At 46.6% G+C, this 11874-nt stretch overlaps 1 protein-coding gene across 1 annotated transcript in view; it reads right to left on the bottom strand.

Moving 5' to 3' along the window:
* Positions 1–5430: 5430 nt before the first annotated feature.
* The window catches only part of HSPA12B (heat shock protein family A (Hsp70) member 12B), an 81844-nt gene continuing 75400 nt past the window's right edge, over positions 5431–11874 (bottom strand). Inside the window, exon 13 of the mRNA XM_077478111.1 lies at positions 5431–10187. Coding sequence (XP_077334237.1) covers positions 9553–10187 — 635 coding nt within the window. The 3' untranslated portion in view covers positions 5431–9552. The remainder of the gene's footprint in view (positions 10188–11874) is intronic.

The following is an 11874-nucleotide window of genomic DNA, read 5'->3' as shown; positions in this document are numbered from 1 at the left end:
TTCGAGTCGTTGTCCTGCTGGAAGGTGAACCTCCGCCCCGGTCTCAAGTCTTTTGCAGCCTCTAACAGGTTTTCTTCTAAGATTGCCCTGTATTTGACTCCATCCATCTTCCCATCAACTCTGACCAGCTTCCCTGTCCCTGCTGAAGAAAAGAATCCCCACACCATGATGCTGCCACCACCATGTTTCACGGTGGGGATGGTGTGTTTAGGGTGATGTTAGTTTTCCACCACACATAGCATATTATTTTTAGATCAAAAAGTACATTTTTGGTCCCGTCTGACCAGAGCACCTCATGGCTTCTCACAAACTGCAAACAGGACTTCTTATGTCTTTCTTTCCCCAATGTCTTTCTTCTTGTCACTCTTCCATAAAGGGCAGATTTGTGGAGAGCACGACTAATAGTTGTCCTGTGGACAGATTCTCCCACCTGAGCTGTGGATCTCTGCAGCTCCTCCAGAATTACCATGGGCCTCTTGGCTCTTCTCTGATGAATGCTCTCCTTGCCCGGCCGGTCAGTTTAGGTGGACGGCCATGTCTTGGTAGGTTTGCGGTTGTGCCATACTCTTTCCATATTCGGATGATGGATTGAACAGAGCTCCGTGAGATGTTCAAAGCTTGGGAGATTTATGTATAACCTATTCCTGCTTTATGTGGAAAATTTCAAGGGGTATGAATACTTTTTCAAGGCACTGTGTTTCATAATTACAACTTGCAGCCAGCAGGTGGCACTCTAAGGCCTGCATGTGCAGCTCCCCTCCAGGCCTAGTTTACTGCTACGGGGAATGATAGAGATGTGCTGAGTGGGGAGTGGAGATGACCTTTAATGAGGACGATGATGATGAGGACGATGATGATGGAGTATTTAGGAAACGTTGAGGAGTGACAGTCGGCGCGGCACTCAGGAGATCTAATTAGGAGTTTAATTGGCGGAGAGATTTTCCACAAGTGATGCAGAATTCTCAGACATGACAGCAGAACGCAGTGTTGTTACATTGTTCTCTGTCATTCCCAGTAATCAGACACAGAGTCCATGGATCAGAGAGAACGCAGCGCTCCGCACTGGGCGAGGATAAAGGGAAAGCGCCTGCAGTCATAATAATTCCCGACCCCCCGTACAATCTGTGTGTGAGCTGCCTCCCGACACTTGCCTGAACTCTGCCTGAACCCTGCCTGCCGCCTTTACCTCCTACTACCGGGATATCGAGCCGACGAGTTCCCACAGGAATTCATTAAAATGGGTCCGTTCATGATTATTGTGCTTCATTCTTATATCAGTAAAGGCAGCGCTATTAAGAGGAGCAGAGACTTCCAACAGGGCAGAGTCCTTCGGGAGAGGAGAGTTATAGAGGAAGGAGCAGAGTCCTCCAGCAGTGCAGAGCATTTCAGGAGAGGAGAGTTAAAGGAAGGAGCAGAGTCATCCAGCAATGCACAATATTTCAGGAGAGGAGAATTATAGAGGAAGGAGAAGAGTTCTTCAGCAGAGCAGAGTATTTCAGGAGAAGAGAGTTATAGAGAAAGGAGCAGAGAATTTCAGGAGAGGAGAGTTATAGAGGAAGGAGCAGAGTCCTTCACCGGAAGCAGAGTATTTCAGGAGAGGAGAGTTATAGAGGAAGGAGCAGAGTCCTCCAGCAGTGCAGAGCATTTCAGGAGAGGAGAGTTAAAGGAAGGAGCAGAGTCATCCAGCAATGCACAATATTTCAGGAGAGGAGAATTATAGAGGAAGGAGAAGAGTTCTTCAGCAGAGCAGAGTATTTCAGGAGAAGAGAGTTATTCAAGAAGTAGCAGAGTATTTCAGGAGAGGAGAGTTATAGAGGAAGGAGCAGAGCCCTCCAGCAGTGCAGAGTATTTCAGAAGAGAGTTATAGAGGAAGGAGCAGAGTCCTCCAGGAGAGCAGAGTATTTCAGGAGAGGAGAGTTATATAGAGGAAGGAGAAGAGTCCTCCAGCTGTGCAGAGTATTTCAAGAGAGGAGAGTTAGATAGAGGAAGGGGGAGAGTCCTCCAGGAGAGCAGAGTATTTCAGGAGAGGAGAGTTATAGAGGAAGGAGCAGAGCCCTTCAACAGTGCAGAGTATTGCAGGAGAGGAGTGTTAAAGCGGAGGTCCACCCTAAAGTGGACCTTCCGCTCATCGGAACCCCCCCACCCCCTCCGGTGCCACAATCGGCACCTTTCAGGGGGGAGGGGGGTGCAGTTACCTGGATAATCCAGGTAACTGCACCCACTTCCGGGATAGCTCTCTGCGGAAAGGGGCGTAACTTACGCCCCTTTCCGCAAGTGCCCGCCCCTTCCCGCAAGTGCCCCGCTGCCTGCTGGGAAACACACAGATCCCAGAGGCAGCGGGGACCGTCCTTATTGTGCAGCGCGACTCGCGCATGCGCAGTAGGGAACCGGGAAATGAAGCCGAAAGGCTCCATTTCCTGATTCCCATACCCAAGATGGCGGCGGCAGCACCCGACAGACGACCTAGAGATCGGCTTCGGCTGCCGACATCGCGGGCGCGCTGGGCGGGTAAGTGTCACTATTTTAAAAGTCAGCAGCTGCAGTATTTGTAGCTGCTGGCTTTTAAAAAAAAAAAAAACGCGGAGTCCCGGTGGACTCCCGCTTTAAAGGAGGAGCAGAGTCCTCCAGCAGTGCAGAGTATTACAGGAGAGGAGTGTTAAAGGAGGAGCAGAGTCCTCTAGCAGTGCAGAGTATTTCAGGAGAGGAGAGTTAGAGGAAGGAGCAGAACCCTCCAGGAGAGCAGAGTATTTCAGGAGAGGAGAATTATTCAAGAAGTAGCAGAGTATTTCAGGAGAGGAGAGTTAGATAGAGGAAGAAGCAGAGTCCTCCAGCGGAGCAGAGTATTTCAATAGAGGAGAGTTAGATAGAGGAAGAAGCAGAGTCCTCCAGTAGAGCAGAGTTTTTCAGGAGAGGAGAGTTATAGAGGAAGGAGAAGAGTCCTCCCACATGGTGTAGATTCTTGGACAACACCGCGGTATATGTTGGAGGCATCTGTACATTCCATAGTGGTTTATTGAGGTTGAGTCATACACTTCATACACAGGAGAACCAATTCTACACAATATAAGAACACAGAAATATGTGAATACGAGTACAAAAATAAACTTTTGGGTACATTCTCTGATATTCTCCGGACACAGCTCTGGCTCCCCCTGTGGGAAGTGATAAGCAATGGCATGTTCATGTTTGCCTCTCTGCTCCATTGATGGTGGAGGGACATCATGAAAAAGGCGATTATTGCTTTTTCTATCCGGCTTGTGTTTGTACATATTAGCTTTGTTTTTTGTTTTATCACAGAGGGACGCTCTGTACACAACCAGGAGACATCCGGTCCTACATAGAGAAGTTGTGCAATGGAGGGCGGACATGTGAACACTGACCTCTACCTACTCAGCACATACAGTGCCTTGCGAAAGTATTCGGCCCCCTTGAACTTTTCAACCTTTTGCCACATTTCAGGCTTCAAACATAAAGATATAAAATTTACATTTTTTGTGAAGAATCACCAACAAGTGGGACATAATTGTGAAGTGGAACGAAATCTATTGGATATTTTAAACTTTTTTAGCAAATAAAAAACTGAAAAGTGGTGCGTGCAAAATTATTTGGCCCCTTTACTTTCAGTGCAGCAAACTCACTCCAGAAGTTCAGCGAGGATCTCTGAATGATCTAATGTTGTCCTAAATGACTGATGGTGATAAATAGAATCCGCCTGTGTGTAATCAAGTCTCTGTATAAATGCACCTGCTCTGTGATAGTCTCAGGGTTCTGTTGAAAGCGCAGAGAGCATCATGAAGACCAAGGAACACACCAGGCAGGTCCGTAATACTGTTGTGGAGAAGTTTAAAGCCGGATTTGGATACAAAAAGATTTCCCAAGCTTTAAACATCTCAAGGAGCACTGTGCAAGCGATCATTTTGAAATGGAAGGAGTATCAGACCACTGCAAATCTACCAAGACCTGGCCGTCCCTCTAAACTTTCAGCTCAGACAAGGAGAAGACTGATCAGAGATGCAGCCAAGAGGCCCATGATCACTCTGGATGAACTGCAGAGAACTACAGCTGAGGTGGGAGAGTCTGTCCATAGGACAACAATCAGTCGTACACTGCACAAATCTGCCCTTTATGGAAGAGTGGCAAGAAGAAAGCCATTTCTCAAAGATATCCATAAAAAGTCTCGTCTAAAGTTTGCCACAAGCCACCTGGGAGACACACCAAACATGTGGAAGAAGGTGCTCTGGTCAGATGAAACCAAAATCCAACTTTTTGCCCACAATGCAAAACGATATGTTTGGCGTAAAAGCAACACAGCTCATCACCCTCAACACACCATCCCCACTGTCACATATGGTGGTGGCAGCATCATGGTTTGGGCCTGCTTTTCTTCAGCAGGGACAGGGAAGATGGCTAAAATTGGGGGGAAGATGGATGCAGCCAAATACAGGACCATTCTGGATGAAAACCTGTTGGAGTCTGCAAAAGACCTGAAACTGGGACGGAGATTTATCTTCCAACAAGACAATGATCCCAAACATACAGCAAAATCTACAAAGGAATGGTTCACAAATAAACGTATCCAGGTGTTAGAATGGCCAAGTCAAAGTCCAGACCTGAATCCAATCGAGAATCTGTGGAAAGAGCTGAAAACTGCTGTTCACAAACGCTCTCCATCCAACCTCACTGAGCTCCAGCTGTTTTGCAAGGAAGAATGGGCAAGAATTTCAGTCTCTCAATGTGCAAAACTGATAGAGACATACCCCAAGCGACTTGCAGCTGTAATCACAGCAAAAGGTGGCTCTACAAAGTATTCGCCCCCCCCCCCCCCGCAAGGGGGCCAAATAATTTTGCACGCCCCACTTTTCATTTTTTTATTAGTTAAAAAAGTTTCAAAAATCCAATAGATTTCGTTCCACTTCACAATTGTGTCCCACTTGTTGGTGATTCTTCACAAAAAATAAAAATTTTATATCTTTATGTTTGAAGCCTGAAATGTGGCAAAAGGCTGAAAAGTTCAAGGGGGCCGAATACTTTTGCAAGGCACTGTAGATCTCATTAAAGCCTGCATCTGACATTTAAATAAAACACAGAGGTCTCTGTTGTATCAAGTTACTATTCTTCTGGGTATTCTGACATCTAGTGGTGGTTTAGGGCCACTACAGTTTGTTTACTTATGTCATTTAGTATTTCCATCTGTTCTCCCCTCCTGTTTAGCACTACTCCGTTCAGTTCTAGCTGCACCCTCCCCTGTTTCTTCCATGTTCCCTCTCTCAGTGTTAGTTCTTTGCAGAGGTGGGCTTTAGGCAGTCATTGTCTTCTTACACTTCAAAAGGTTAAAAAAAAAAAAAAAACACACATCCTCTGTGCTGCAATTATCTGAAATAAAATGTATCCAGATTCATCATCTGCAGAGTTAAAGTGGATTTCCGGAACTGTGAAAAAAATGATTTTATTTTTTTAGGATGAATATCTTAATGATTAAAAAGTTGGTAATAGCACTCAAGTGTCTCTGTTTAAAGTAGAGGGCCACCCCACAAAAAAAAAAAAAATGTATTAATAATCATAAAAAAAAAGAATTCACTTACTTGAAACCCCTGTTGCTAGGCAGTCTTCCTAATCTGCCTCTTCCTATTCCGCGGCGCTTCCTCTTCTTCGGTGAGAGGCCCCGTTGCCTTCTGGGACATGTGTGTGTTCCAGAAAACAAACAGGGGCCACTCGCAAAGCGCCGCGCGACTCGCGCATGCGCAGTAGGAAACGGGGCAGTGAAGCCGCAAGGCTCCACTGCCTGTTTCCCTTCGTTAAGATGGAGGCGCCGGCAGCCGATCCGATGGACGGGACGGCCGACATCGCGGGATTGCTGGACAGGTGAGTGTCCTTATTAAAAGTCAGCAGCTACAGTGTTTGTAGCTGCTGACTTTTAAGAAAAAAAAAAAACGTATTGGCCGGAACACCCCTTTAAACGGCGCTCAATTGCCGATTTCATTTAGAAAGATCTCTTTTATTCCTTATATATTACCATCTTGCTTGTGGGCATGTGAAGCCCACAAACACTAATCTTTCGGGTTCTGGTGCAGCTGGAGCGACCAGCATGCACCATCCGTTCTTGCGCATGCGCCGTGTCTACGTTGCGTATGCGCAGCATGTACGGCGCACCGCCGTTCACTTCTGCAGTTGCCGTCACAACGGGCGGCGTTGTCGGAAGTGCAATGTCAGAAGGCAACAAAGCCCTCGGCGCTGCCCACTGACTCCTGGGAAATGATGACAGACATCTCCCAGGAGCTCTAGCGAGCACGGGCGCCGAGGGAAACGACGTCAGGCGCCAGGGAGAGGAAGAGGCAGATTACAAGGGACCCCCTAGCAACAGACCTGAAAAGGTGAGTAAAAAAAAAAAATATTTATATGTATTTATTGCATAGCTCAATAATGTAAAATTTGTTTTATGACTGGAACTCCTGCTTATGTGATTTGATATTTCCCGCTGCCCTCCCCTCCTAATTAATGCTGGTTAGTTCAGTCTTAACTAGATCCTCCCTGCTCTTCCCATGTTCCCTTTATCAGTGTTCGTTCTTTGTAGAGACAAGGTTTAGGACATTTTATTCCTGCACTCCCAAAGACTGGAAAAAAAAAAACTTCTTCTGTACTGAAATTACCTGAAATACAATTGTTCTGGATCCAGCTTCTGTGTCCTATTGAAGAGTTAAGCTGCCTGTGAATTGTGCCAAGTTAGCAGGTGAACATACTGTCTGGACAGAACTGGGACTATAGCGTTAAGTCAATGCATACATTGACATTTGAGAACACTGCTGCTTATATTTATAACAATACGGCAGTGGTCTCCAAAACTGTGGGCCCGGGGGCCAGATATGGCCCTTTGCTTGCTTTTATCAGGCCCTTGATTGTCCTCGTTCTGCTATTTGTCAATCGTCTTGGAGTACAGTGGAACCTTGGTTTACGAGTAACGCGGTTAACGAGCGTTTTGAAAGACGAGCAACTTTTATTTTTTTTATTCTGACCTGGTTTGTGAGTGTTGTCTCGCAAAACTAGCAGAATTTAAGGTGTGCAGTACCGCATTTGGCCAGAGGTGCGGGGGCGGTGGTGACACTGTGAAATATTCAGTTTGCATGTTTCTGAACCTTTCCAAGTTCAGCCGAGCCATCTCAGAGTATTTCTGAGGCTCTCTGGCGCCCCCCACCTCTGGCCACATGCGGTATTGCACGCAATAGAAGTCAATGCGGAATGAATTATCCTAGTTTCCATTGACTTCTATGGGGAAAGTCGCTTTGATATGTGAGTGCTTTGGATTACAAGCATTCTCCTGGAACGGATTATGCTCATAATCCAAGGTTCCACTGTATCTCACCTCACCCCTAAATCCCTCCCAAGTTTTACCGGCAAATAAACTACATAAAAAACAAAAAGACAGACCCCTGGGCTGTTCAATGAGTGAATGCACTGTTACTGAAGTTTCTAATGTACGGTGTTCGAAGCTCACAGTGTGCAGCAAAATCAGGAGTAACCAATTTCAGTCCAGGAGAGGCGCCTGTACAACTGCAAGACTGAAGAGTAGGCCAGAGAAATCTATATTTGCCATCTATGTGGATGGCAGAAGATCCAAAGTGCTAATAACAAGCTCCTTGCATTGTCCCAAAATGGCCAACCCACTGTTTTATTTTAGACCACCTTTCCCAAAATGTATAAAAATAATCACGCAGCCCGTTCTCCCGAATCCAATCCAAAACCAAAAGGAATCAATACGACTTCAGCCTTCCCCTCGCTGATGTTTTACCAGCCTGGCTAGAACACAAGAAATCCAGGCTGCCACTCTCACAGTAAGTATGTGCTGGAAAGGGAGAGTAGTAGGTATGCTTGTGCCCTCTTGCTATGCCATACTGCAAGCTTGGTTTGCTGGTATCTTTGTGGCGGGGGAGTGTAACCTTAACCTGTCCTCTTTAAAACAGCAACTGCCAAGAAAGCCACCGATCACAACCTTAGTGTTGACATGGTGATCACATGGCTTTGTTTATCCACAAAGCAATGTCAGACAATGATGGCTTCCGAGGTGGACCATGCCACGTCACCGTGGGGAACTATTTTTGTTGCGCCACATCATGTATAGCTCCCAACTGTCCCTGATTCCGAGGGACTGTCCCTGATTTGGAGCAATGTCCCTCTGTCCCTCATTCCTCCGCATTTGTCCCTCATTTCGGTCTGATCTATATAGATGTATATAAAATGCACTATTTATCTATCAAAAAGTGTTTCCCAGTGCTAAACCTTTCATCTGATTGCTGCATTTGTAAATTCCAAAACCCAATATAAAGGAATAGTAGTGGTAAAAAAGCACTTGTGTGTTTAACCAATCTTGTTTTTTTGTGCAATTCTCCTTTTAAAGGGGGCGTGGCCAGGGGTGTGTCCTATGCCTGCATACTTTTCCTGATAGGTGTCCCTCATTCCCATCTCAAAAAGTTGGGAGGTGTGCATCATGAAATAGACTAGAGCAGTGATGGTGAACCTTGGCACCCCCGGATGTTACATTTCCCATGATGTTCAACTACACTGCAGAGTGCATGAGCATCATGGGCAATGTAGTTCCAGAACATCTGGGGTGCCAAGGTTCCCCATCACTGGACTAGAGGGTCCTTTTGATGAAATTTCAGAGAACTTAATATGTGTTTTTCAGCCGCTAATTCAACATCACCTGCTCACTCTTATGCCGCGTACACATGACCGGACTTTCCGGCAGACTAGGTCCGACGGGATCAGTCCGTCAGACAATCTGATCGTGTGTGGGCTAATCCGATTGTTTTTCATAAAAAAAAAAAAATCAAACTGACCTAGAAATAGAACATGTTTCAAATCTGTCCGATGGACTCAATTCCTATCGGGAAAACCATTAGTCTGTGTGCTGGTCCAATGGACCAAACACGACGCAAGGGAAGCTATTGGCTACGGGCTTTTGAACTTCCTTTTTTAGTCCCGTCTTACGTCAAAACGAACGGACTTAGTCCATTCATGTGTGGCCAAGTCCGTTAGTTTGGAAAGTCCATCGGAACTCCACCCAAGGTCTATCAGGAAGACTGTCGGACCTAGTCTGCTGGAAAGTTCCGGTCGTGTGTATGTGGCATTACCCTACCCTTGGCTTTCCAGCTCCACCATAAAGTATAAAAAGAGAAATCTCAATACCAGAGTCTTTAAAAAAAAAAGCAGAAAATCAACCAGGTGGCATCAATCTGCAATAGAAATATCAGTTTTGGGTGGACTGACTTGGTTGAATCAACCAGGTGGCATCATTCTATAATGAGAAAATCAGTTTTCGGTGGACTGGCCTGGGCAGATCAACCAGGTAGCATAGTTCCACAATGGAAAGATCAGTTTTTGGGTGAACTGATTGATGGCTGAGCCAATCCATGTAGTGTTTCCAAAATGCCACATACAGTACAATAAAAAAGCGTGTACGTCGGAAACAGTCATACGCTGCATTTATGAATTCCACAGTCCAGAACTATATCATTAAGTGCTTGGAGTTATTGTCCAAATGTGATGGGTCCTTGTCCATCAGTTGGACAGGAAGTCAATGGCGGCTCTGACAATTTTTGAGGTTTTCACATCCATGGCGGTGACTTTGATCTCCGTGTCTCCAAACTGCATACTGGCTTTAATCTCTCGCCGAAATGTTTTGGCGTCGTTGATGTCTGGTAAGTCCAGGTTGATGGTGCCACATTTCCTGACTCCCGGGTCGGTGATGTAGACCACGTCATCGGTGGAGGAGCAGTAGATGTTGATGATAATCTTGCGTTGCCCGAGGCGTGCCGGACAGTAGCTCCTCTGAACGATGTCACCGAGGGCCACTGATTGGTCCACGGAGACAAACTTGTCGAAGATGTCCGTGCACCAGTTCTTCCCATCTTTCACCAGGAGTTTCTCCTTCGGATGCTTCCCCTCAACGTACTTATTGAGGACTCCGACCCCGTAGGTTAGTGGTGAGCGTCGCACCCTCACGATGGTCGGGTCTAGGCCAAACAGGACTGCGCCTTTGAGGATGGTCAAACCAACGTCTTGGGGGATGATGACCCGGCAGATCTCGCTGAAAGCAGTCTGGACTGCATTCTGAAGCATTGTTGACTCTGCGAAACCACCCACCAGGAACAGGTACTTGATTCCTTTCACCTCTGGCTTGTTCATGAGGTCACCTGCAGGAATGAAGCATAAGAATGACATAATGATCGCATACATACAAACAGATTGTCCCTCTTATGATAAATACATGGTTTGAAAAGTTTGGTGTAAAGGAAATTGAGTCTCCTGCACAAAGCCCTGACCTCAACCCTACTAAACACCTCTGGGCAGGGGCGGACTGACAACTCATGGGGCCCCCGGGCAATAGGAGATTATGGGACCCCCAGGCAATCAGAGATTATGGGGCCACACAGTATACACAAACACACACAGTATACAATCACACAGTATACACAGACATGTTTCTATTGGTTGAGAAGGTACTGGAGAGGTGGGGCAGCTAGAATCTCTGGATTTTTAGGCCAAAACGATGTCCGTAAGGGACATTTCAGAGACAGATGTAAATAAAACACTGATTTTTACATACTATCCCTGGTTTTAGTGAGGCTGGCAACCCTGATGGGCCCCCCTTAGTGGCCCGGGGCCCTCGGGCAGTGCCCGAGTGGCCGAATGGTCAGTCCGCCCCTGCCTCTGGGATGAATTGGAATACCAGCTGTGAGCCAGATCTTCTAGTCCAACTACCTGACCCCACAAGCGTTGTTTTGGCTGCATAGGCACAATTTCCCACAGACACGCTCAAAATTCTTGTGGAAAGTCTTTCCTGAGGAGTGAGTGACCTGCAAAGAGCCTTGACCTGAACACATCTGGGATGAATTGGAACATCAATTGAGATCCAGGTCTTCTCATCCAACATCAATACCTGACCTCACAAATGCTCTTTTAGCTAAAGGGACACAGATTCCCCCAGATACACTCCAAAATCTTGTGTTGGATGATGGTTGTTATCAGAGAGGGGTAACTAGAACCTTCAGGAAGCGATAAACCATGAATGGCACTTCCCTTTGAGCCCTGGGCCCTTCCCACTGAACCCGAGGCCCATTACTCCCATTGCTGGGCCTTTTACTATTATCCCGCAGTGAGACCCTTTCACATGTTCTGCAGTGGGCCCCTATCCTGCCATCTTGGGCCCCCCACAGTAGTGGAATGCCAGGGCCCAGTCGCAAGTGCCACCTTTGCAACCCTGGTAGTTCTAACACTGGTGGTGTCAGCAGTTTGTTTTTTGGTTATTTAGTTTTTTACCAATTATTCATTTTTTACTTTTTTTGCAATTTTTTTGGAGCCCCGTTGGAGGGATTTGCTGAAAAGGTTTGCAGAGACCTCTGTTGCTTCACCTTGGAGACAGAGAAAGGAAATTAAAGACAGAGCCCTCAATTTCCATCTCTGCAGTCTCAGCAGCATGGAATGAATGGACAGGAAAAGCTCTATACGGAACTTCCAGTTCATTCACAAACCATAACATGGTAAACACAGTTTACTACGTTTCATATATAAATGAACAGAGTCAGTGGTCGGTACGGATCACTGACTCTGTCTATTCAGAAAAGGAAGGGACTGGTAAATTACATATTCACCAGCCCCTTCCCTGCTCTCCATCCTGATACCTCCCCTGCAGCAGCTGGTGGGAGAGGGGAGGGGAGAAGTCGGCACCGCTGGGGGGAAGTTCAGGGGAGCACACAGGGGCCTGGGGGCAGCAGGAGACAAGAAACCTGAATAGGAGGAGCGGTGGGTGTGGCATATAGAGGAGCCAATCCCCTCCATTTTCCTCCTGCAGCTGCTGAATGCCCGCGGGAGGCCAACCTC

Source organism: Lithobates pipiens, unplaced genomic scaffold (genome assembly GCF_037356315.1).
Source record: "Lithobates pipiens isolate NorthernLeopardFrog02 unplaced genomic scaffold, aLitPip1_a1.2 Scaffold_13, whole genome shotgun sequence".
NCBI classification, from domain to species: domain Eukaryota; kingdom Metazoa; phylum Chordata; class Amphibia; order Anura; family Ranidae; genus Lithobates; species Lithobates pipiens.
Note: the sequence above shows the minus strand (reverse complement) of the source record. Positions and strands in the feature narration are given on the sequence as shown.